The sequence below is a fragment of the Oreochromis aureus genome, linkage group 18 (assembly GCF_013358895.1).
Source record: "Oreochromis aureus strain Israel breed Guangdong linkage group 18, ZZ_aureus, whole genome shotgun sequence".
Taxonomy (NCBI): Eukaryota; Metazoa; Chordata; class Actinopteri; order Cichliformes; family Cichlidae; genus Oreochromis; species Oreochromis aureus.
This window is the reverse complement of record NC_052959.1, coordinates 34104728-34131885: the sequence shown is the minus strand read 5'-3', so window position 1 is coordinate 34131885 and position 27158 is coordinate 34104728. Positions and strand designations below refer to the sequence as shown.

General features: G+C 44.8%; 2 protein-coding genes across 4 annotated transcripts; one reads left to right on the top strand and one right to left on the bottom strand.

The window, feature by feature from the left end:
• Window positions 1-1176: 1176 nt before the first annotated feature.
• On the top strand, window positions 1177-15992 carry LOC116314984 (CYFIP-related Rac1 interactor B-like). The gene is made up of 11 exons (XM_039602160.1): window positions 1177-1420; window positions 8581-8654; window positions 9399-9520; window positions 10867-10972; window positions 11344-11480; window positions 11576-11653; window positions 11894-12010; window positions 12538-12617; window positions 12724-12850; window positions 13841-13911; window positions 13997-15992. The coding sequence occupies exons 2-11, from the start codon at window positions 8582-8584 to the stop codon at window positions 14064-14066; spliced, it is 981 nt and encodes a 326-aa protein (XP_039458094.1). The 5' UTR covers window positions 1177-1420; window position 8581; the 3' UTR covers window positions 14067-15992.
• A 2646-nt stretch (window positions 15993-18638) lies between these two features.
• On the bottom strand, window positions 18639-24954 carry LOC116314930 (zinc finger protein OZF-like). 3 transcript variants are annotated; one of them, XM_039602136.1, is made up of 4 exons: window positions 24721-24853; window positions 23461-23625; window positions 22260-22544; window positions 18639-20681 (listed from the first exon to the last, which is right to left on the bottom strand). In XM_039602136.1, exons 2-4 carry the CDS (start codon window positions 23477-23479, stop codon window positions 19375-19377), a joined length of 1611 nt encoding a protein of 536 aa, XP_039458070.1. In that variant the 5' UTR covers window positions 23480-23625; window positions 24721-24853; the 3' UTR covers window positions 18639-19374. The 3 variants fall into 3 exon arrangements, with proteins under 3 accessions (XP_039458070.1, XP_039458069.1, XP_031588947.2); XM_039602135.1 differs by having other exon boundaries at window positions 23461-23662; window positions 24721-24851; XM_031733087.2 differs by lacking the exon at window positions 23461-23625 and having other exon boundaries at window positions 24721-24954.
• Window positions 24955-27158: the final 2204 nt, after the last annotated feature.

Genomic DNA, 27158 nt, shown 5'->3' with positions numbered 1-27158 from the left:
AGGCTCCAGCTCCCCGAGACCATCAACTGGAATCATGGTGAAGAAAAGAAATGGACGGACGTTACAGTTGAAAATGATTAAAAATGCTAATTTTTGATTTGCAAAGATGTACCAAGTCAATAGTTTTCAAATATAGTTACATAATAGCATGAAAAAGTTGATTATCAGTGCTGGGGTGGAGGGCCTGGGTGGATGATGGGTGGATGCTGTCACTCATGTCTCACCACTCCGTCCACGGTGCCTTGTCGTGCTATTTAAAGATGAGCTTAGACTCTTGTGGAGCTTTTTTACACTTAGCATCCATCAGTCCATCCCAGCTGTCACAGGCAGAAGGCGAGCTACACCCTGCACAGCTCCCCGTCACACCTACGCCCAGCTTAGACTCACCAGCTGAGCTAACAAGCACGTCTCTGCACTGTGGGAAGGGAACAGGCCACACAGACACCACCAACCAAGACCTCCACGCTGTGAACTTATAGTTTGTATAGTTTCTGTAACTTGTTCATTCTCACGTTTCGTCTCTGTTTATGCTCTGATTGGTGGATTCGTGGTCAGGTTATGAACTCACCTTAAAGATTCAAACACACCGATCAGTCAAAATTTCTGTGATTTTTTGAAGTGGACAGATTTCAGCATCAGCGTCTTCCTGCCTGCTTATATTCAGGACAGCTGTGATACTGTAGATGAGACTTCTTATTGAGACAAGATAAACATTTATTAGTCCCACACGTGGGAAGTGGACCGTTCAAAGTTAAGAGCAGCAAAGATGAAGCAAAACAATAGAATAAAATAAGATAAAATAGAATAAAATACTAAAATACTGACCACGAATCCACCAATCAGAGCACAGAGATTAAAACACATGATGTCATAATGAGTCTGTAGTTATTGTGTGTTTTATAAGTTTTGTGGAGTTATGGATGCAGACTGTTTCGTGTGCGCAGCAGAGACACAAACACGCGGCTGACTGATGGAAATGATGTTTTTTATGATTTCAGCCGCGTGTTGTTATAACTCTGCTGTGACGTCTCCGTGACGATGGTTGTGATATAAAACCTGTGGAGCTACTTTCTGGTGATGCTTGGTGTTTGTGAGACTGCAGCAGTGCGCAGACTCGTGCCTTGAGGCTCTGCTTTCGTGTTTTAGTTGCACCGGAGCTCGAGTTGCCTCCGTCGGCCGACCGTGAGGTTGCAGCTGCAGTTGGTGCCGTCACGGCTCGCTGATTGGCTGCTCGCTCAGTTCCTCCTGAGGAAATCACTCCTTTTATAGTTAACGGAGCGCCGCGCGGCTGTTTTCCGGGTTCACACTCGCGCAGCATGTAGAGGAGGCGGACCGCCGGGAGACACCTGGACCACCGCGGACACACCGGAGCCCGGACGCACGGCATCGATCCGCACCTATCGATCAGCTATCAGTGAAGGTGAGGAGGGCGGAGGGGGGCCGTGTTGTGGGGAGAGGGAGGGTGGTGGTGGATTTGCAGGGAGGAGGGGGGCGATCAGTGCTCTGGGTGGATCCTGGTCTCAGATCAGACATGTCAGGTCCTGCATTCCGCAGACTCCGAGAAAAACTCCGCAGGGTTTAAAGTTCCTCCTCCTGCAGCCGCAGCGCCTCTGCCCGCGGATCACGGCTCAAATCCGCCTCCGCGCCAGGCTGGAGCTCCGTGGCGCTCCGGGCGAAGCGGCGTGTGTGTGCCGCGGGGAACGAGCCGCTCGGTTACGCGTTTTTACGCAGACAGAGCCGGAGCCGCTGGCACGCGCTGCTTCCGGTCAGCCCGACTGTCGGGCGGCGCGAGGAGCTCTGTGATCAAAGTTTAACGCAGCAGACGAAGCTCCTGAAGCGGGCTCACAGTCCCGAGACTCCCTGAAAGAGGAGCAGAGTCTCCGCTAAAAGTGCGGAGGAAAAAGGAGAAGCGCGCACTGATGAGTGAAACTGTCACAGCATCATCATGGCCGACTCCGTGTTTACTGCACAGCAGCTCACTTTCAGCTGCACATCACTGTTTATGGATCCTGATGGAATCCAGTTAAACTCTTTAACTGTGTAAAACTGTTTTGAGCTTCATTTATCAAACATGAGCGTAAAATCTGACTGAATCATCAAACAGCAAACACGTTTAATCCACTAATCTTCACCAAAACACCAGCTGCAGATTTTAAAACGATATAAAATCTGTTATCAGTGTAAAGTTTCCCAGCTGATGTGCTTTAACTTCTGTTCTCCTAAATTTACTAAGCTGTTAGTATAACTCGCTCCTCTAAAAGTGACTTTCATTCAGTTTTTGAGGCAGTGAGTTCATTTTATTAGAAAATGTCCTGAAATAAAGTTTCATAAACTGCTTTAAACTTAAAATATACAAATGTTTGAGGTTTACTTGTCTTCAGTGTTTGAGTTTCTTCATTAGCTGTAAAAATGAAAGTCGTATTAACTGATTCTATACTAAGCAGATGTAACTTTCCCCTCTTAAGTACTTAAGTAAATATAAGTAACTGTGACTCATTACTGATGTTTTAAGTAAAACCGACTTTTCAGCGTTTGGTTTTAGGTGATGTGAAGTGCATTTAGTTGATACCAGTTTCTAATATTTAGACATGATTTGTGTGATTTGTCCCGGCTCTGTGGTCCAGTGGTTAACACCTTCACCTCACAGACTGATGTCCCGCTCGATCCTGGGAGGAGACACAAACTCAGCCTTTATTTGGTGTAAAGTTTTTAACTCAGAGCTCTTTTGCTGTTGTTCTCTACATTAAGTCGACGTAACTCACAGGTCAAACTAAAGTAGTCTGCAGCAGAGCTCTTTTATTCTGGGATATCTTTTAACGTCACTTCAGTTCTGCACACTCTGAATAAACCAGCTGGTGTAACTCGCCTGCTTTAAGCTAACAGGTAAGATGATGTTTTCTGAGTAATTTGTTTTAAATGAAGCCATCTTACAGTGAAAATCAGATCAAATCTCCAACAGTGAGGCACATCTAATGCAGCAAACAGAAACAACTACATTTTTAACCAGAACAATCTGGTTTATGTGCACATCAGCAGAGTTTGGAGGAAGTTTGAGCTGTTTCACTTAAGTATAATTAGAATCACCACCAAGCAAAAATAAGTTTGTGCAGAGCGACACTGAACGTTTGAGAGCTCAGACGCGTTTTATTGCAAATGCTCTGACATTTGAGTCGTCAGTTTAAGACGAGCACATTTCGCTCTCCTCTGTTTCATGTCAGCTGAGTGTCATCGACAGGTGATCACAGCTCGGTGTGGCTGCTGCGCAGACTGATGATGGCAGAGCTTCATGCTGGCAAACAGTAACTGACAGATAAATGCAGACAGTAATATACTCGAGTACATGTGAGGCTCCAGAAATGCTTTTTACTGTTTACTCTTTGTCTTTTGGTGTTTTATGAAGTATTCACAGCCTGTACTGTAAGACAGTGGTACTGTCAGCACAGTGTAAAATACTTCATCACAGGTTTGAGTCCCAGTGTTGAAGGAGAAAAACATTTTCTGCAAAGCACCGGCCAGTTTAACTCGCTGAATGTCAGGATTTGAGGATTTGATGCTTTTCTCTGATGGTAAACGTGTAAAATCTGTAGAGAGTTTTTGGTACCTCAGGGCAAACCAGAGCCTCCAGACTGTCCTCACATCAGCACAAACAGCCTCTGTGCCACAGCCGTGTCATTGCATTTGCTTTGACCTCCATCCTCACGTAACTCCTCCATCCTCTAACATCCAACACTCTCGCTGGTTTTGGTTCACATCCACGTGCTCTGAAAAGGTTTCTCTCAGAGTTTCTCGTGAGCTTTTTTGGCACCGTGTTAGTTTTAATCACCTGCTTGGTGCTCAGGCCGAGGCTTGAAAATGAAACCGGCGCAGGAGTACCAAAGTCTACATCAGGCTCCAGCTGCTAATTTTGTGAAGCGTGTCAGTGTGGAAGGTCTTAATGTCTAAGTTTTGTTTTCCATTGACTGGTTCTTCTATGCCACATGCCGCAATTCCTCTAACGTCCACTGGAGGCTCCAGCAGTGAGACTCGCATGTTAAAACTTTACAGCCTGATACCAAGACGTAGCTTCACCTCAGCTAACCGGAGTTCCTGAACTTCACCTCTGGACTGTGTTTGTGCTGTGGGAGGCTTTTCAATGAGATTATCTGACCACTAATATAACTGCAGTGAGTTTAATGCACTGAGAGAATACAACTAAGTCTGAGCTCCGGTGTCGCTGAGTGTAGGATCTTAATCAGATTTGGTTGGATGCACTAATTAGCAGCACTCAGAACTCCACCCTCTGATCTCATTATGGTCTCACGTGGCTCCAAAAACCAGCATAGTGACAATGAACACTGTGGGCTCACCCACAGTGTTCATCTTCTATATACAGTACTTGCTGCAGGCACGCCCTGTCCAGCTTGTCTGGGCGGCGACTCGTCCGCGCTGGTGGTTGGCTGAAAGAAAGTGATCCGTTCCCGCCACATCACAGGTCCAGGTTCCTGCTCTCTCTGTTATGAGTCTGAAGTAAAGACTTGAAGCGCACACTCATTTCTAACGAATCTGCTACAAACTGTCGGGATGAACGGTTCCTCATAAAGAATTTTCTGCAAACCACATGTTCCTTAAAACAACATCACATTTCAGCGGGTTAGTTATTAATGGAGGGGAAGGTCTGTTAATTTTAGCTCAGCTGCTTTAAACACCCACTTAGCTCCCAACTGACCAAACACCGAACAGGAAACTCCGTTATTAGCACTTTAAAGAAGTAAAAGAGGACCTCTGACTGGTTTTTATATTCGACTTAATCACTGATACCCGCTGCAGCTCATTCAGCATAAGAGGAACTTTAGTTTAACACCAAGCAGAGAGAAGCAGCTTCACCCTGACATCTCATTTATTTCTTCACAACATAACACATGATTGAGGATATCTTTATAGCTTGTGAATATTCTCAGAGATGAACAGAGCAGCAGACTCAGATTGAGGATAAATAAAGAAAAGACTTTTATAAATGTATCACGTGTATTATTCTGGTCTATCTGTCAGCAGATCAGTACATTTACCAGCTGGGACTCTGCAGTAAGACTTCAGGGAGAATGTGATGTTTAGCACATGAGTGTAGGTGAGGTTTATCTCGTGTGTCGGCTTCCTGGCTGCTTTGCTCTGTCAGACTTGTAGCTGAGGAGACGGCTTCAAAGGTGTTAACATACGAGGGGATTGCAGGGAAAGTTTGCAAGAATGTGCTGAAATGAACTTGAAGTTTGCACATGGGCAGGCTTTAAGTGACTGAAGCTGTGCCATCCTGATAAAGAGGAAATCGCCGAGGATTAGTGGAGCAGTTCACGTAACTGCTCAGTGTTTCATGTGAGCGCTGTGGAAACTTCCTCTGCAGCTAAATGTGAGCTTGGTGAAACGTCAAGAGGTTTTCTGTCGTCGTCAGAAGAAGACAAACTCAGAATAGATGTTTTGGTTTGGTTATCTGTTATCGGTGCAGCTTGGACTTCTTATTTTCACCAAGTATCTTTCTTACCTGACCCGAGCTGCTCGGTCTGCGTTACTTCCTCTGTTTTTAAATTTAGGCCAAACTTTCAGAGACTTCATCACTTCCTCTTTTGACTGTTTTCAACAAGCAGGCGCTGCTTCCAGTTCGGCCTGCAGCCCGCAAACGCAACGCAAGCAAACGTTTTCTTTCAGTTTGAATTGGTTTGCAGCTGAAACTTAAACTCTGACAGAACGCTTCAGTTTCCTCTGCAGCAGATTTCACACAAACGCACCGTTTCGCCTATAAAACCCACTCTGTGTCACCCACTGTCCGTTTCTCGTGTTTCCTCTGAGGTAAAATTTAGGTTCCACTTCCACCTAATGGAGACATGCACTCACAAGACACTTTATTAGGAACAGCAGTGAAATAATGCAGCAGCTCTGCGGATACTCAAACTAAAAACGACAGCAGCCAGTGAGGCTGTCGCTCCTGGACAAGAACATCAGAACCGAGGTTCCTCTGAATAGAGAACCAAAACCTGCAGCTTGTTTCACATGTGGTGTGACATCAGCAGCAGTAAATGTGAATGCTCAGCATGAATGCAGACTGTCAGCTGGGCCTGTCTGACATGTGAGACGGTTAAAAACACTGAAATTATAGAAAATATGTCCCTGAGTCTCTGACTGATGTAGAGTGAACAAACAAACTGACGTCCTGCTTTAAAACAGCAGCAGTGGAGTAAAAACTGATTTCACTCCATGTTAGCTTGTGTCTCAGTGAGAGACTGTAAATAAAAGATGGCTGTGGCCGGCGTTAGACATTGTTGGTTGGATTTCACATTTTGAAGCCTTAGCGTTGCTGTTTTGTCTGCCACCCTGTGGTTTTAACGAGGCCTCGAGTATCCATATTTGGACGAGAGGGTGGAGCGCCAACCTAATGTGAACTAGCTTGGTTGGCAGGCTGCATACATAGACTGCACGTGTGCATCGCACAGCAGATGGCTCCGCCCCTCCCTGAGCCTGGTTCTGCTGGAGGTTTCTTCCTGTTAAAAGGGAGTTTTTCCTTCCCACTGTCGCCAAAGTGCTTGCTCATAGGGGGTCACATGATTGTTGGGTTTTTCTCTGTATGTATTATTGGAGGGTCACCCTTACGATATAAAGCGCCTTGAGGCGACTGTTGTTGTGATTTGTCGCTGTATAAATAAAGCTGAATTGAAATGAGGTCGGGCCATGTGTTCTTCCTCTTCTGGATGAAGATCATTCTTCAGGACTCAGACTTCAGTCCTGGTGGACTCAAACATCCAGAGTGATCTTTTGCTGAATGTTTGTATCAATGCTAATCTTCATAGCTGCTCCTTTTAGCACAGACCTGTTAGCATCCACCAGGTTTAGGTTTATGGTTACGTTCACATTCACCCCTCCTTACAGCCAAGTGGGAATCTGACATCAGAGGTTAAGTGTCTGTTAGACTCTTCATCTGAAGAATACCCAGCTCTATTTTCTTGTGGTTCACCTGTGACCTGGTGAACGTGAAAAGGTTTAATTACATTTCTTTATTTAACAGTCTTTTTGTTCGGCCATGTTTTCCTCTGTGACTCGGCTCTGACTACTGAACATCAGTCTTTAACGCATGAGGCTGAATTTTCACTGTGAAATCAGTGTTTTCACCTCTGTTACAGTGAGTGTGCGCACAGTGAGTGGTTTCGATTGTGTGAACACATCGTGTCTTTATTCTAACCATGAAACACGCGCGTATCCTGTTCTGTCTTCTTACTGTATTTATCTGTTATCCAGCGATATCCCACTGCTCTCTGTCTGCGTTTAAGACATCTAAGAGACGTGAAGAAGTCCTGATCTCAGACCTTTAAATCTGTGCTCACATTCTGTGTTTGGTGTTGATCTGGTAACTCCGGCAGCTCTGATTCATTTAAAGGGTCAGTTCTCAGACGCCGAGAGGATTTCTGTTTATGTTTCCAGGTAAAGGCGCTGAACAGTGCTTACGTTTTCTACTTACCCCATACTGGAGGTTTCAGAAGGTCTGACAGATATTGTGGAACACCCCATAAATTACAAAACTGTGAAATAAGGCCAAGCTGGTCGGGACACGCTGCACTAGAACTCCAGCAGTTTCATAATGGAAGCTCTGATTCATCCCAGATTGGGTGTGACAGAGTTCGGAGGGCTCCTCTCCGAGTCTGAGAAACAGAACGTGAAACTCTCGACACACTGAGGAAACGCAGGCCTGCAAACACAGAAAAACCACAGGTGGAAATGTGAAATATGAACCAATATCCTGGCTTGGATCAGGTATCGTCAGTGTTTCACGTTAAAGAGTGTAGGACACGTAAATCTACTTTCAAAGCACAGCATCCAGTAGCTTTGACCTCTTCTTCTTCTTCTTGCACTTTGGTGAGCTGCTTTACCACCAAACCCATGTCACCTCCATTTAACGTCCCACTTGCTTCAGAGAAATATGTGAACATTTCTTTTGACCGGCTGTTTATTTAGCTTAAAAAAGTCAGAAAACTGAATAAAAGTCCAACACTAACACGTTGTTGCTCCCACTGCTCAGACAGAAAACTCTTGTTTTTATATTTAAACACGAGTGTCCTTCAGCGTCCCCGTCCGAGGCACAGCAGCACTCCCTTAGCTGTGATTCACAGCGAGAGGGACAATAAAGACCCGCAGACGTCCGGCAGCGTTCAGAGAGGCAGGAACCTGAAGCTCGTCTCGTCTTTTTACACTTTTTTACATGTTTGAAAAATAAATGACCAATCTTTATTTAATTTTAGTTTGGTTGGACAAACACTCGTAAGGAGTCTTTTTCAGCCTGCAGTTTTATCACCCGTGTTTCAGACATCGAGGAGCTTCTATTCAACTTTACTGCACGTTGGAAAATGAAGCTAAAGATCTTACCAGCATGTTACAGAGTGGCTTTATGTGAGCTGTGTGTGGTGCTGCTTTGAGCAAAGAAACTCAGTGATGCATCGATACCTGCGTCGCTGTGTTTGAATACTTCAGTGTGTCGGTTTAAATGTGTCATCATCCTGCAGCACGGCTGCGTCTCTGTGAGTCACACGTGCGCAGCTCTGACCATCGCTGTCATTGTTTTTACAGCATGGGGAACCTGATCAAGGTATTAACCAGAGACATCGACAACAACGGAGGAAACTTCTTCCTGGACTTTGAGAGTGAGACAAACACACACACACACACACACACACACACACACACACACACACACACACACACACACACACTGATTGAACATTTCTGTTATCAGGTTTGGAGACCTGCGTGACGTCGAGCTGTCCAGACCTTTTCTTTAAGCTCACCTTTCACTTAGTAAACAGTAAATACAAAAAGTCTTTGTCAACATGAAGCTTTCGAGTTCCTTTATGTCACCGTGTCAGGGTGGGTGGGGGTGGGTGGGGGTGTGGGTGGGGGCTTCAGTGAAAGAAGGATTCAGACTGTGTAGAAAAGCTCAGAGTGATTTGTGTGACTGTGTTTTAGAATCAGAGCTGATTGTTACTGATGCAGCGTTTCACTGCCCAGTCTGGGTTTGTCCGCTGGGTCAGGCCCCCCCGGTGGTCACCAACATTAACAACGTGCTGCTTTTTAGTTTCAGGCCAAAGTTCAACAAAAATGTTCCTTAAATGTTTTTACAGTTCTCATAAAACTGCAAAGAAGCTAAAAAAGTGATTCAAGAATCAGGAACATGTTATTAATGAGTTCTTTACCTGATCAGCAGGTTAGTGCACAGGTTAAATGCGACTGGGTGCGTTGCTACGGCGATGCCTGTTCTACAAGCAGGAAACATATAAACGCCACAGTCTGAGGCACACGTGCAGATCTGTGGCGTCAGGAAGCATTGAAATGAAAACAAACTCCTCCTGAGACAGTTCGACCTTTGACCCTCATGTCTTGTGTTTCAGACGCTCAGCCCTCACAGTCGGAGACGGACGTGTGGGAGAAGGTGAACCAGGTCCTGACGGAGGCTCAGGTCATCCTGGAGGACCTGCAGTCGTACAGAGGGGCAGGAGAGGAGATACGACAGGTGAGACTGAGCACACGGACGAAGACATGCATGTGTGCAGGCCGTTACAGCGCCGTGCGTGAGAGTGATGTCACAGGAAACGGCGTCAGTGTTCTTCCTGTTATCGTGCAGGAAAAAAGATTTCTCACTTCCACCAGTGAGAAGTCACAGAAGAAGAAACATGATGCAAAAGCATATCAGGTGAAAGAGCGAGAGCTCAGAGCACAAAGGCATGAAAACGTATTTTTAGACTTGTGTGATTTCCACTTCCTGTGGATATCGGCGTGATCTCACATGCATCCAAAATAATCTGTGCGCAGATTCCTTGAAGCGTTTATGGCTTCGTCGCCGGTGTTCGGGTCGCTCTTCGAGCGCTCCGGTTCCTCACACCGGCGTGGAGACGCCAGCTTTTTGTTTCTCGTCACCGAAGCTTCAGGAGGAAAAACAAACTCAGGCTGCAGTCTTAAGATTTTTATCAAAATCCAGTCTTCCATGAAAAAAGTTCCAAAATAAAAGTTGCTGACGTCGGGACGTAAACACACAGTCTGCTCTTTGTTAGGAAAAAGATCGTGAACAGTCTTAGTTTGGTATTTTCATCCTTCATAGTCGACTGTTTACAGGATGGATGTAGTGACGAGTCCCAGAAGTCGATAAATGTGTAAAGATGTTTCAGTTTGAGAAGCTCGAGGATCAATAAAGGCAAACTTGCAGATCTGCCCAAGAATCTGTGATATTTGAATTATGAGGATATAAGTTATAAATATGATCATTATGAGGAAGATGAGGTCTTTACTCAGAGTTCTACCTTCCTCTGATAAAGCAGAGCGTATCTGTACAGGTCACATGATGAAAGCGACCACAAACATCAACGTAATTCAATCTGATTCAAGAAAAAGTCGCCGCTTTAAGGAGGTTCAGTTTTTATTGTTTACATCTTTGTCAAAACTGTCTGTAATATGAGAGTGAAAGTTTAAAAAGTAAAAGGAATGAAAACCACACAAAGGAAGCAGCGGAGTAATTTCAGGTAATGATTAAGAAAAATGTTTCTGCGTTTATGAGCCAGACTGTGCTGTCAGCGATCCGAGAGAAAACAGGAACAAATGTTTCAGTGTGAGCGTGTTTTTCACTCGCTGAGCCCAAAATGTCAACGCCGTCAGCAGGAAGTGGCGAGAGGCGTCCACAAGAGGGCGATCAGCTGAGCCGCTGTCACTGCAGCAAACAGCCGCTCCCAGTGACACAGGAAGCAGCTGATTGGGTCACAGCCAACGTGAAAAAGCAGAGAAACGTGCAGGAAAGAACAATAACAACAGTGTGTGTGTGTCTGTCTCTGTGTGTGTGTCTCTGTGTGTGTGCGTGCGCGTGTGCAGGCGATCCAGAATCCCAGTGTGGAGGGCGTGCAGGAGAAGGCCTGGTCTGCTGTCGTTCCTCTGGTCATAAAACTCAAAACCTTCTACGAGTTCTCTCAGAAGCTCGGTAAGAACCACAGACGGCTGCTTCAGCTTCAGCATGTTTAAATATTACAAACAAAACAAACATAAATAAATAACAATATTCAAAAGGAGCAGGAAGAAGCATGACCTCCCTTTTCTCTATTAATAACTAATAATCATAACCTTCTGTTTGTGCCGCTGCTCTGTATGTGTTTGGTTTCATAACCTCACACAGAGAGTTACACATTTACACACACATACATGCACACACACACTCGTATACACACTCCTCACGCACAGATGCAGAAACGTTTCAGGGATGTTAGCAGCTAACGTCTCACTGCAGCTTCACACTGAGCTCAGGTTACTGTTTGGCCTGAAACCAAAGAGGTGCTTTCTAACGCGTCCCCGCAGAGACCAGCCTGCAGTGTCTGCTGGACGTCCTCACCAGCTCCAGCTCCACTCCCACTCAGCACCTGGAGCAGAAGCAGGCTCTGGCCCGGCAGTTCGCCCACATCCTGCACTTCACGCTGCGCTTCGACGAGCTCAAGGTCCGCTCGCCCTCCTCCTCCTCTGCTCTTCATCTCTGTTATTCACTGCTCATCCTCCTCTTCATGTTCTTCATCTCCTTTTCTGGTTTCTCCAGATGACCAACCCCGCCATCCAGAATGACTTCAGCTACTACCGCCGCACCATCAGTCGCATGCGAATCAACAACCTGTCTGTAAGCAAACAGCTCAAAAATGAATCTGAAAATCAAAAATATGTCACAATGATTGAAAGAAAATAAAAAAACAACTAAATGCTGTAAAATTATGGCCTGTAAATAAAAGATGGCTGCAGCCCAGGCTGTAAATGTCTCAGAGAACGGAAACTTCACCTCACAGATCTCTGCAAACTTACAAATCTCACTTCTACATTTATTTAAATTCACTTTAAAAACTTACAACTGCCACTTTTTCAGTCTGAAGCGGGCAGTGAAGTCAACAACGAGCTGGCCAATCGGATGTCTCTGTTTTACGCCAGCGCCACGCCGATGCTGAAGACGCTAAGCGACGCCACGTCGAAGTTTGTCTCAGATGTAAGTTCCTGCACACTTTCACTTCTGATTCAGGGTTTTTGTGTTTAGCACCGCCCTGAAATGTTACCTGAGGGAACTTTTCTTTACTTCCTGTCCGAGTCTCCTGTTCCTGGATGCTCACATTACACGACCTCAGTCTCTAATAATGAGGTCTGTGTACGAGCTGCAATCCCTGTGAGCACGCAAACTGCTCCAAACACTCAGTTCATCTGCATGATGTCATATGGTGAGAGTGCATACTGAGGCCTCCACCCACCTACAGCAGCTCAAACCTTGTGAGAGCCGGCCAATCAGGTGAAAGCTGGCTTAAAGGCTGAGGAGCTAAAACAGAAGAAGGAAGCTGCACAGAGGCTCAGTATGAGATACAGTCTGTGTACTTCAGGACTCTTTTATTTACAGTTTTTTTTAATATACAGAACTGTATGCTGGTTTTTATTTTTATAACCCACCAGCAGAGGGCAGCCTCAGCACTGACTGTGAAAACACAGTTTGATAAACTGATTCTGTGTCTGATTTTTGTCGCTCAGCATCCAGAGGTGCCGATCGAAAACACGACAGACTGCCTGAGCACGATGGCCAGCGTGTGTAAAGTGATGCTGGACACACCGTAAGTCCTGACGTGTCCCTGAACACACCACGATCATCGTTTCTCTGTCATCAAGCAGATTCATGACTGCGTGTGTGTGTGTGTGTGTGTGTGTGCGTGCGTGCAGGGAGTACCGCAGTCGTTTCGCGAGTGAGGAGACCGTGTTATTCTGCCTCCGTGTGATGGTCGGCGTCATCATCCTGTACGACCACGTTCACCCAGCTGGAGCCTTCGTTAAGACCTCCAATATAGACGTAAGTTAACACACACACACACACACACACACACACACACACACACACACACACACTGAGAGTCATTCTACTTCCTGTTAATCGCACTGAGCTGTAACTGGCTTCATGTTGACAAGCGGTCCTCAAATGCCTCAAATAATCATTTATACCTGCTTGTAGATAAAACACATTATTTTAGTTTAGTAATCCAGTATGGATAAGATGTCTGTATTAAAATAAAACAACACTGCTGCCTGTTTCTGAACGATGAGTGTAGTTTAAGCTCTGCAGAAAGCAGCTGCTGTTTGTGCGAGGCTGTCAGGAGCTGCTGCTGTACTCACAAAGCTTTTTACTACAATTAAAACTCAACCTCTTCTCTCGAAAATGTTTGAAATTTGCAAAAGAAACAATCTTCTAATCTTCCTCTGATAAAATCAGCTCCCACGGCTCATCCGAGCTGATCTGTGAAACATGAAGTCCAGAGAGGGGGAGCTCTTCACTGTTTAGCATTAGCTGTTTGAAACAGACCGTGACATCACACATTTTTAATCCTCTCTGTTATCTTTTAAACGTTAGCATTTTATCTTTCTGGTGCTACGAGGCTGTAGCTAGCTGCTACAAGTAGCTCTTTTTTGGGGTGGATGTGGCTCGGGAGGTGGAGCGAGTCATATACTGCAAAACTGGAGCTCAGACTTCTTCTATGGTTTGTCAGGACAGTAACCTCACAGCAGCCGTATTATTGGTCAGATGATGTCATCAAAAAGGCTCCAACAGCACAAACACGCTCCACAGGTCCAGTTCAGGGACTCAGCTGAGGTGAAGCCTCGCAAACAGCTAGCAGCTACACACACCTGTCAGTCAGAGATGGTGCTGATTGTAGAAACAACCCTGCACACTTCTGTAATGATCTCCTCACAGTTTCTGTCATCGTTTCCCACGTATCTGCTGAGCATGAATCCTCAGCCTGTGTCTGCAGGGATCAATCAACTTTTGGTTTTTGGTGCTTTTCAGATGAAAGGGTGCATCCGAGTGCTGAAGGAGCAGCCGCCCAGCAGCGTGGAGGGTTTACTGAACGCTCTCAGGTGTGTAGTCGCCGCACAAACACATCAAAACTACCAGCACAGCCAAACAGGCTTTTTCATGAGCTCCACCCTTCCACCCCTGCAGGTACACGACCAAACATCTGAACGATGAGACTACCTCCAAGCAGATCAAAAACATGCTGCAGCAAAATTAACCCAACGTGAAACTGGAAGGCTGCAGGGAGGTCGAAGTGTTTGGTCCAAATTTCAAAAGAACTACTGAACAAACCTTTATCTAATATTTCTGTGATTATTGTTTTTTAAACTGTCATTTTGAAAAAAAAGCTGTTTTTGTTGTTAAGAAATTTTTTTTTAAAAAAAGGGAAAAAAAAGGACATAAACCAAGAACAATTGGTTAAATATAAACTCGAGTCGCATTCACGTCGAGGGAGCTTTACAGGCCACCTGGTGGACATTAGCAGTAGTACAGCTGACCTAATGTCTTAAATCTCTTTTTCTGGTTGTTGCAAATTTACAGAAAGTCCCACATGCAGAAAACATATCAGCGCCCTCTGGTGGAGGTGTTTGTTCCAGCCCAGCCTAAAAGCATCCTGATGATGATGTCACATCCACACCTCTGTCATTAGCAAAGTTTACAAAGAGGCTAGGAAAGTAAGAAAAGCCAGTGAACAGGCCCCGGAGTGTCACTCTGGGCCTTTTAGACTTCAGGTTGTAACTGCAAGAAACAGAAGTAAACCGGAAACTTCACCAGTGGCAATGATGATGATGGACAGCGGCCCATGTGGGTAAAATCTCAGACGCATGGAAAACCTGGAGGTCTGCCTGCAGCTGATTGGGTCTCATTTATAAAATAGAGGGTGTGAAAAAGTCAACCACATGACTAAAAACCCCAAACATGGAGAGCGAGCGCTCAGCAGGTCGTCTGTAACGCTCAGTGACGTGAATGCGGCTCGGTCGGCCTTTAAAGCAGCACAGATCAGTCAGTGTCCATCTGTTTAAGTGTTTTGGTGGTTTAATCACCACTTCGGCCTCTTTTCCATCACAAGAACGTTTTTTTTTTTTTTTGTTTTTTTTTTAAGAACCCAAGAAATTTTTTATCTGATCGAACTCCTCGGCTGTCGTTCCTACCTCAAAGAAAAAAACCCTCTGTGGTTATTTTGAGGATCTGTTTTCTCCACCAGTCCTCTCACACCAGCGGAACAAGACCCAAACATTATGGAAACCATCTGAAACACGACATCACTGCCAGTCAGCTGTAGTCGAACGAAACCTTTGCACTCCTGGAGAGGCAGATTTTTATTGTCCTCTTCTGAGGATGTTTTTTCCCCCTCACATTTATAAAATGAGCATTAGTATGTTTTCAGGGTCTTGAACCGCTGCTGTTGCTGTTTCCAGATCTTTATCAAACAAAACCAACAGGCAGGAAAACCAACCCGTCACCACGGCCGTGGGTCGAGTCCTGCTCTGCAGAACTCACACTTTTGTTTTTTAACTTTAATGAACTGTAGTTTGTTGATGTCAGCAGTCAGCTGTACAAAACGTCACAGCCAAACATTACAGAAGAGTTTCATCGAGCTGAGCTTAGATGTTTCAGTCTGATGGTAAATCTGAGGCCTTTTCAGTGTTCTCGTTTTCTTGTGTTATGACTGTGCTGACTTGTTCTAATTATTTGATGGTACGTTGAAGTTTCTTTGGTGGAAAAGCTTTATTCCTCATTTGGTCCCCTGGTTTAACCAAACAAACCGTTTCAAATAGTTCTCCGTGGTTTCATGTATGTTCTTTACACTCAGCTCGATTTATCTTTCTTTTGTTAAGCTTAGACTGAAAAGTTGTTGAGGTTTGAAATCCTCTAACACCGAAGAGTTTAACTGTCGGGGGGAGGGGAGGGGCTGAGAGCGGGTATCAGCCAACCAAAGAACCACTGTGATGATGATGATGAGGAGGAGGAGGATGAGGTACGAGGGAAACCGAGGAGGACTTTACTTTGGGGCGGCTGACTGGAAACTTTGAGCTTCTTGTTTTGCTTTGTACGTTAGCGCTGCCGTTTCAGGGACTGTGTGGCATTAAGTGTTTGAAATGATGTCTGTGTTGGCAAAATAAACTTTTTACATTTTTAAGAATGACGCGTCTGTGTCATGATCCAGTCCTGAGTGGGAGCGTCCACACACCGGTAACTAATCAAAGGTTTCAGCGTCACGCACTCATCAGACCACAGGGGGGCGCACTAAGCAGCAGGTTTGACCTCCTCTGTGTTCGCTGGGTGACGACGTCCTTCTAAAGTCTGGACAGCCTCCAGCTGTACTTTTATTTTTATTGTATGAAACTTTTTGCTTCATCAGATAATTTATATAATTTGATATATAATCAATACAAAAACAATGAAACGTTGAACCTGCTCCTGATTAAGTTTTTTTTTTCTCAAACATAACCCGTTAATCTTGCTCCGTCAGAGGTGGAGGGAGGAGAATGCTGTAACTATAGCAACAAAAATCACTTCACGTTGCACCAAACAGTTTAATAGTTTAATAAAATGTGTTTAAAGTTTATATTTGAATGAAACATTCAGACATTTACTCCTCGCAGCTAAAGTCATGCACTGATCTGACACTGGAACAAATATAAAAACCTTCATATTTTAAACGTTCCCAGGAAACATGAAGATGTTCTGCATGAACATCACTGCTTCTAAACACTGAGTGTTCACTGCAGGCCGCACGCTGTGCTGAGCTCTAATAAACTTATAAAGCATACTGATGACATGGAGCAGCACTCCACTGACTGTGATCTTTACTGATGACACTGTGACATGCAGTGAGAGTGGGGAGCAACAGGAGTCTGGAAAGGTGGAGGAGAGAAAAGAACCGAGCTGATGAAGATAAAGTAGGAGCAGAATATATGTGACGGTAGGGCTGCTCAATCGAATTTTAATCTAGATTACGATCTGGGCTTTCAGCGACCATTAAAAATGACTGAGCTGATTATTAGCACCTCCCTCGTGCTTTACTCTCGCGCTGCTCCGTGTGGCAAATCGAGCGCACCTCTCTGTGTTTCGAACACGCGTCACAACAATTAGGAGGACCTGAGGGAAGCTCGGAAAGCTAAGCAGACGTTATTTGGAGAGGAGAGGATAATGGCTGCTGAAGAAAGAATGCCGGTGGTTGAAAACGGAGGTAAAACGACTTCAGTGGTGTGGAAACATTACGGGTTCGCGCAGTCAGACGTGGATCAAGTCGATATAGTGTGTAAACTTTGCTACGGTGTCGTAGCTGCACCACAGAGCAACACTACAAATTTATTCAATCATTTGAAGACCGCTCACAAAGTGACATACGTTTGATGCAATTGTGCACTGTGTGGCTACACAGCTTGCCTTGATGTTTGGTTATTTGTATGCATAAATATTATGCAGTATTTTGAAGTTCATTAAACATAGATGTTTACATTTTTAATTTATTTTTTATATTGCAAACATTTGCACTGTTATCAGTACAGATGGCACGATACCACTTTTTTATGTCCGATACGATATCATAAATTTGGATATCTGCCGATACCGATATGAATCTGATATAGTGTGTTTTTTAATCAATAAAACTGTTTTTTTAATATCTTGCTGCATTTTGTACAAGTTCATACTCAAGTTTAAATAAACAACAACACTAAAGCTATTCTGTTATACCTGTATGTAAAAAATACACTGCACCCAAAATATTTCATAGTTCAGCAACACTGATCAATCTAATAAACTTAAACCTACTCCATCCTCCCTATTCTGGTATTTTAAAGAGTACTTAGCAGAAATATTAAGCAACCTAACTAATAGGGTTGCAAACTCCCAGCAAAAGAAAAATAGGGAACCACCCACCCTCCACCTCATGATGCTTAATCGATGTAATCAACTTTAATTTGATGCAGGGTGTAAAAAATGCACAGAAATAAATTATTTTTCAATAATAATTAAATAGATTCAACATCTTTCTTCAACAGAATTGCAGACTGCACAGACGGTACCTTCCCACTGGAAAAAGTACTATAGCTTACTAGGGTATATTAGACTTAACAGTTACTATATACAGTAATGGACTTCTATACATTTTACATCAGATTAAAACTTTGGGTGTAAGATTCAGATAATTATTTATTAAAAGCTAGACATTTTAAATGAGAATAAGAAAGAAAAGTATGTCTTTGTGCCCCCTTTTCCCTGTTCATGCCCTATCGGCCCCCCTGGCTACACTTTGCTAGATCCGCCCCTGCACAGTTACCGGCCGTCAGCTACGTAGAAAAGGATCCTGGTGTAGAAAGTAATATTAAATACATTCTAACAACAGCTTATCAAGCTTAAACGTGCTGCTGTTGTTCAGCCGCTGGTTTCCTCTTTCTGGTGCAAAGTGGGCCAAAAACAAAGAAGAGAGACGGACTCACGACAGAAAAGCCGATCAGCTGATCATTAATAAGTTTCACGATTGAAGTAGCAGCAGGAAGGTGAGGGAGAGAGAGGCAGTCACTCCATATATCGGTTGTTAAGCTTAACGTGGGAATGCTTTACAAACATTCAGAGATGAACTTACACACTTGCTTTACTTCTCTCTGGGATAACTTCCTCGGAGATGAAATGCTCGTTTGGTAGCGAGGCTACAAATACACACAGCCGCTCTATCACGTGATGCATACTGCTGCAAAGTGCTACGGTTATGAGCCGAGTTACGCTGTGTCGCAAGTTTTTTGAGGTGCTTTTTTGATAGTTAATGCATTGGATTATATTTTTTATTTCCCTCCGATATCCGATCCAGTAATTTAGGTCAGTATCGGACCGATACCGATACGTAATATCGGCTCGGTCCATCTCTAGTTATCAGTATTCGCACACAATTTTATATTATTTTGAGCATGCAGAGCACCACAGGCTGTGATAGAGGTGAAGAAGAGCAGGCGGGGGGAAGGTTCCAGGACGGCGGCGACACCAGCGGTGTTTAAACTGAAGAGCGGTGACGACAGGACGGAGCAGATGATGTTTGACTGGGATTGGGAACACGCATACATGTTCGGTGATCTCACAGCATTAACCATCCAGCGTGTGGTGATGAAGTCCAGCCCTGATACAGAGCTGCAGGTTTGCACCACAGTAAGTAATGCAGCAATGATGTAAAGGGCGACTTTCTTCAGGGACGTTTAAATAAGCGAGGAGGTGTAGGCAGCATACTGTGCTTTGGAGTAACGACCCCAACAACGTTAAAGGTAGACCTGCCAGGTGGGAGGAGCCGAGAACACGCAGGTGACGGAGACTGAAATGTGGTGACTCCTAACAGGCAAAGCTACAGTACACAGCAAAATAACCTTAACAGTGGAATAAACACAGGTAACAGAATAAAAGAGGCTCACAGCAGCTGTGTAAATAACAGCCTTACTGTGGGATATCTCACAGACGCCTGCTGTACAGTTTCTGATGCTCTCAGTGTGACGGCGAGCTCACACACAGAGACGTTTAAATTCAAATGTTTATCAGGCCTGGTCTGCCGGGTAATTCTCCCCCACAGGTGTTTCCGGGCTTTGATTCCGACCTCTGTGAGTCCTCGTGTGAATTTTGAGCTTGGATGGGTCTTTAAATTGTTTCTCACAGGTGCTGCAGGAGTAAGGCTTCTCACCTGTGTGTGTCCGCATGTGATACAGCAAATGGATGTTCTGGATGAAACCTTTTCCACAGGTGTTACAGACGTACGGTTTCTCGCCCGTGTGGATCATCACGTGCTTCTTCAGCGCCGTCAGTTCGGTAAACCTTTTGCCACAGGTGTTGCAGATGTACGGCCTCTCACCTGTGTGGGTTCTTATGTGGACCATCAGGCCTTTCCTAGAGCTGAGACTTTTCCCACAGGTTTGGCAGGAATAAAGTTTCTCCCCTGTGTGAACGGTCATGTGGTTTTTCAGCGCCGATAAGTCTGTGAATCTTTTCCCACAGGTGTTACAAAGGCACGGCTTCTCACCTGTGTGAGTTCTCATGTGGACGTTCAGGTTACTTGGCTGACTGAAGGTTTTCCCGCACAGTTTGCAGGAATACGGCCTCTCGCCCGCGTGGGTGTTCGTGTGGACTTTTAGGTTGAAGCTACTGTTGAAATGTTTCCCGCACGCCTCGCAGGAATACGGCTTCTCACCTGTGTGGATTCTCATGTGGACCAACAAACTGTAGCTGCAGGTGAAATGTTTCCCGCAGGTTTCGCAGATGTACGGCTTCTCGCCGGTGTGCGTTCTCATGTGGACGGTCAGATTGCTGCTTTGGCTGAAGCCTTTCCCGCACGTTGTGCAGGAGTACGGCCTCTCGCCCGTGTGGATCCTGTGATGTCGCTCCATCTGCGACTTGTGTTTGAAAACTTTTCCGCAGAAAGTGCATTTTACCGGCTTTTTACCTGCAACAGTGTTACAGGTATCCACATCACTGTCACTGCGACCTCTGTTTCTGAACCGTTTCTTCCCTCTTAGCTTGATACTCTTTCCTGACTCAACATTCCCGCTCCCTTCCCGATCTCGGCTCTCAGTTTCAGGAGAGCTGTGAGAGAGGAGCTGCTCACTGATTGGTTCTGATTCACTGTGGTCGCTTTCACCGTAAGTAAGAGTCACCATAAAGGTATCAGGCTCCTCCTTCAGTCCCAGCTGCTCTCCCTCCTGACTGCTGCACAGTTCCTCCTGTTCCTCTTTAATCTGTGGAGGTTCTGGTTCCTCCTGGTCCACACTGGAGCTCCTCTCCTGGTCACAGAGCTGCTGCTCAGGGAGAACCTCCTCCTCCTCCTCCTTACAGACAGGCTGCTGTGGGACGTCTGGAGGAACAGAAAGGTTTCTAGTGTGATTACAGAAAAGTTAAAAATATTCTAGAATCTAATTTTGATTAGAGATGAAATGTCACAGATTATTTGGATGCACCTGAGAAACAGCTGCTGAAGGCTGACAGAGTCCTTCAGCTCAGGGTGAGGAGAGCCTTTTTGTACATGGAGTAGTTTTGCTTTTTTTCAGGTATTAATAAAAATACTTTGTTTTGCCCTAATTTTGCCTCCTTGAATCAATTTTCCAGACTTTCTTTCTTCCTTTGAACTTCCTGAGGAGTTTTGTAACATCATAAAAACATTTATCTGTTCATAAATGTTAAAATCAGAGATGAGCTAACTTGAGCCAGCTGTGACATCACAGTGAGACGCTGGCTTCAGCTGCCTGCTGATGCATGAACTGATAAACTGGACACCTCACTGTACAGAGACCCAAACATTATGCTGAAAACAAAGAACGTGTGTTTCCATCACTGACTTATTTATTTTAACTAGTCTGCTGTGAGCTCAAAGTGTTTCCTGTTATTTCCACTCCTGCCTCAGTGTGAGTGCAGCTCCTCACTCTGAGGTCTGTTTTTAGGCCAGGCTGACACAGCTACGCCTGCACCACATCATTTAATAATATCGGTATATGTTTGTATGTGATAACTGTCACCATATCAGTGACACAGACATATCATCCTGTATTTACATTCCCTGTCTTCCCTTCCCAACATCGGCCACAAGTGCAGACATGTCTCAGGGAGCAGCAACAAACGGCTCCACCGAACGTCGCTGGAGCGCTCGCTCGACCCAACATCCAACATCTGGATAGAAAATCAGTTTCAGTTTGATTGTGTGACAACAGTGAAGCTCTGCAGAGTTACACAGGTTAAGGTACTTTAGATACTGTTAAACTGAAGGTTTATGCACTTTTCTTATACTTTTACTTAAAATTTCCATTGAAAACACAACCTGTGCTGATATTTCACTTTTGCTGCATCACTGCAGATAATGCTGTGTCACCATCATTACACTATAATGATGCTGCTGGCACTTTGTGACAGTTGATTCCCGCTTTGACTCAGATCATCAGTAAGAGAAGGACAGAACTGCATTTTCTATGTTGTCATAAAATCATTATCACACATTTTCTTTCACTGTCGTGACAGAATCTGTTGTTTATGAGGCAGAAGAAGCATCACACAGTAACGCGGCTCTGTCAGAGCGTTTCTGCTCCAATGTGACCAAACCATAAACTGATAACATCAGATCCACTTCAGCAGGCAGACTTTCACAGTAAATGTTCATTTGTGGAAAAAAAATGAAGCAGCTTTCAGGATGTGGAGCTGTGATGTGTGCTGAAGTCAGATTATTGTGCAAATGCACGTAAATCAATATCGAATCAAAAAGAAAAATTTAAAGTAAAAATATTATATTTAAACTTAAAATCTCATCCAGTCTCTGCTTGTAGCCGTGTGTCCTGTGTCTTATATGTGCTAAGAGGGTCTACTCTTAGTTTGTACTCCTCACCCTGTGCTCCTACACACACGCAAGACACACTCGCTTCATTAGGACCACCTCAGCTTCACACACCTATTCTGTGTAACTTGATTTCAGGTTTCCAGATGACATCCAGCGGTCTGTGCTGATGACTGATGTCTCCCTCACACTGCATGATATTTTTTTCCAAAACCAGTGTGAAGGTATCCGTCTCCTCCTCCAGTCCCAGCTGCTCTCCCTCCTGACTGCTGCACAGTTCCTCCTGTTCCTCTTTAATCTGTGGAGGTTCTGGTTCCTCCTGGCCACAGAGCTGCTGCTCAGGGAGAACCTCCTCCTCCTCCTCCTCCTCCTCCTTACAGACATGCTGCTGTGGGACGTCTGGAGGCACAAAATTATTTTTAAAAGTTTAATAAAGTAATCTGAAATAATTATGAAAGCAATTTCTTATTTTAGGTACTAACACTTAGAATAAATGATGATGGAAGGCAACGAGTAACAGTAATAGCTGAAACAAATACGACAAAACTGAAAATCTCAAAATTAGACAAAAGAACAGAGTTCAGTTACACAGAAAAAACAAATAAGCAAAATAAAATAAAGCAGGTCTCGACTGAGGAAATGCTGCGGCTCCTTGATGCAGAGGCAGTTACTCGACCCTGACCAGGAGGGGGCGCTGCACGCTGAGAGCCGTGACCTCAGACTCAGAGATGTGGCTTCACACTTGGCTGTGAGCCACTCCAGTCTGAGCTGAATATTCATGTTCGTGTGTGGACAAAGGGCCTGACAGTGGGTGGAAAAAACAAACCCAAAGATTTTCCAGCAATTATTTTCGGTGTCCAAACTTCATATCATACTTTTTAAGGCAAAGAGATGGTTGAGCAAAAACCATTTTTAAAAATGTGATGACTTCAGCTGCAACGACCCAGAACTGAACCCTTTAAATGATAAAGGTTTACTGCTTTCTCTGCAAGCTGCTTTGTAACCCGCCTCCTCCTTCATGTTCATGCTGTATAAAAAAAATCACGTGTTCCTCTTCCGCTCCATCGACCTCTTACTGCGCATGTGTACGCGGACAGTTATGGGCAGTAATAAACTAATAAAGCTGTAGAGCTGAAATTTAGCTCACAGAGACTCAAATGTTCTCTGACTGAAGCACACATACACACACGTCACACAGACAAACTCAACAATGAATGACATCAGACAGACACTGATGCTGTTTCTCCTTAAATAACTGTCCTGTCACGGCTGTCTTTGTCCAGCTGACATCACTTTTCCCTGAAAGTGTCTTCACCTCTGTGAGATGAGCTCATGGCGTTTTCATCTGTTTTCCTGGACTTTAATCCAACGCAGAGCTGTGATGAGGATGAGTCAGCTTCACGTGAGACTCTTCTTCTTCTTCTTCTTTGTTTTTAACGGCGGTTGGCAACCAACGTAAAAGGAGCATTACCGCCTCCTACTGTTCCGGAGTATGGATCAGACAGTGAGCTTACAATCTGTATCAAAAACAAACAAACAAACAAACAAAAAACAACAAAAAAAAAAAACCCTCACACTCTTTCATACACACCTATAGCCTTCAAAAACCCCACCAAGTCCCTCACCTGTGCCCTACTACCCTCCAACACACTTTTCAGATTAAATTCCCCGATTCCCCGCTCCCTCAATCTATTCTGCAGAACTTTTCTCTCCACATCATAACCCTTGCACCGCAGTATTACATGCTCTACCGTCTCCTCCTCCTCCTGGCACACCCCACAAAGCCCCGTCTCATGTTCTCCTATCATCTGTAGTGTTTTATTTAACGCACAATGTCCCAGTCTAAGCCTGGTAATGACCACCTCTTCTCTCCTATTACCCCCATACAACCTACACCCTGCCACCTCCTTCTTAAAATGATACAAGTGCCTGCCCTTACTCCCTGAATCCCACCGCTCCTGCCACTCCCGAACAACCTGCCTCCAAACAATACCTTTTGCTTCAGATCCGCTGCTTTTAATTTCCATCTCAGTCCTATGTTTAGTCAATGCTCCTTTTGCCAACCTATCCACCTTTTCATTCCCACTGATTCCTACATGAGCTGGCACCCAAAGAAAGTGAATATTGCCACCACAACACCTTATTCTGCTTATAGTCTCCAGAATAGTATACAGCATACCCTGCCTTGTCTTCGAACAAAATGATTGTAGACTTGAAAGAACAGCTGCTGAGTCAGAGCATACTACTACCTGCCTGAGCTTTGAACACTCTGCCCATTCCAATGCTACCAAAATTGCTACCATTTCAACTGTGTACACTGAAAGGCCATCCGAAGTGCGTCTGTTTATTTCAATATTTTTGGATGGAACTGCTATTCCAAACCCTGTAATCCCAGTATCTGGACTTTTAGCACCATCCGTGAACACATGAATATACCCATTCGAGCTGTGAAAATGAATTGCTGACACAAGATCGACCTTTCCTTTCAATTTCCTCTTCAGATCCAGCAAGTACCAGTCCACAGGAGGGGTCTCCAATAACCATAGAGGAACCACAGGGATCACGTGAGACTCACCTGTGCTGTGCGGCTTTATGTCGGGTTTCCAGGTGATGTCCAGCAGTCTGCGCTCATCCAGCTCTCCCTCCGTGGTTTCCGTTATTCTCTCCTTCTTAAACTCCGTCACACACTCAGGAGAGGACATTTCTACTCCAACAGCCGAGATCTTTCATCAGAGATACAAACACGGAAACATTTTCCTGTTTTTAGTTCTCAGGTTTCAGAGCTAACGCTAGATGCTAACGCTTTCATTGTTTACATCCGGCAGATGTCACACTCTGAGGTTCCGACGGTGAAACTGTCGGACTTTGGTTCCGCCCTTTTCCCCACAGGGAGCAGAAGTCCACACTGCTCGGTGTTAAAATCCCAACAGCAGCTTCACACAGACACAACTGTCCTCCACACAGATGTTTTATATCTGTTCAAATATTATGATTTCAAACCAAATATAAAATACCAAAGCTCAAGGGTGCAGGCAGGGTGGAGCAGGTGGAGACGAGTGTCAGGGGGGACTTGTGGCAGAAGCACAGCAACAAGAGTAAAAGAGAAGGTTTCCACGATGGTAGTGAGACCTGCTCTGATGGTTTGGAGGCCGAGCTGGAGATGGCAGAGATCTTAGGCTCTTCACTGGGAGCGAGCAGGAGCACAGGGTCAGCTAAAAGGAGGTGAAGAACTCCGTCAGCACAGCACAACTGTTTTGTAGAGCAACTTTACAACACTGACACATTTTAATCACACAAGAAAACAAACCAGCCACATGTTTTTGTCATATCAAACCACAATGACCACAAAATGATGACGAGGTTTTTAAACATTCTGTACACACACACTCACATACGCACACACACACACACACACACACACACACACACACACACACACACACACACACACACACACACACACACACACACACACACAAACACACACACACACACACACACACACACACACACACACACACACACACACACACACACACACACACACAAACAAACAGACACACACACACAACCAATGTTGCAGCTGGAACTCACACCATGTTTTCTTGAAACAAAGCTCTGATTACGAACAATCTGCCTCCATCATCACGGGCATCCTCTGCTACACCACCCTCTGCACGTCCTCCTTCACTACATCCGTGATCCTCCTCTGAGGTCTTTGTCTTCTCCAGCTGTGTGGCAGCTTGTGCTGTGCAAATTTTAGCATCAATCCGATACCAAGTAAACACAGGGACAAAACCAATACCAGTACCAGCACTTTTAACCTATAAAGGCAGCGTATGGGGAGAGCAGCGTGTCATTATGTCTGAGCTGAATCGTCAGCAGTTTGCAGTTTCTGATATTGAGGCTGGGTATTTTGGAGAGCTAGAATGTAAATGTGCTCTAAAGCACTTTGGATCAGCTGCTGTAGTCTGAATGTGACATAGGAATAAAACAGACGTGACAGTCGACACAAAAAGGTTCAGATATTTTCCACAGTGCATGTTTGAGGTTTGTGTTTCATTTAAAAAAAGAGTTAAAGATAAATCAGTGGGCTCCATACTGAACTCAGGAGAAAGAAACTTCTCGTGCTAGTGTTGATCTGATACCAGTATCTGTACTGGTGCTATTGATATTTGCATCTGTATCTACTGGCAGCTCCATCTTCATCATCCTGTGTCCGGTGCATCCTCGGTTCCTCCTCTGCACATGTTCAAACCGTCTCAGTGTGTCTCTAACTCTGTCTCCAAACCGGATTCTGTTTAATCACAACACGAGTCATTTGCAGCTACAGTAATGAGCAGTGCAGCCTGTAGGGGGCACTTTCACGCCTTACTGGATTTCAGACTGCTGCTAATGTCTCCAGAGAGGTCGTGGGCGGGAGAGGAATGCGTGTTATCTTGACTGAGATATTTGAATGAAATCTTATCTTTATAGTGAGAGTGTAAAGATTAGACGGCATAAAGTGCGTGGGTTGTGAGCGTGTGTGTGTTTCAGAAAGAAAGACTTCCTGCGTGTTTGACGTGTCTCATCGCAGATCAAAGAGACTTTTTATCAAGCGTGTGTGGTAGGAGGAGAGAGCACGCCCATGTCCTGCTGAAGGGATCAACAACTGCTCTGACTCACGAAACAACCAAACACCAGCTTCTTTACTCTCGTTAATGTTTCTGTGTGGCTCTAACCGCCAGAACCACGGGACACCACGTCGACCAGTCAGCTGACTCTGAGGGAGTCAGGTGGGAGACACCCACTACTTCTTAATGTAAAGATGACAAAATTAAACTATAGAAACTCTGATTAAATTTAATAACGATAAAAATGAAGCAAGTTTACTGCAGTAAACAAGATGACTGGTCTGTGCGTTCAGGTGCGACTGAACCTGGACACGACGCTGCAGACCGGTTCCCTGTGCAGGGACAGAAGATCCTGGTCACTTCCTGTAAAATAACTTCATTACAGTTAAAATGGAAAAAT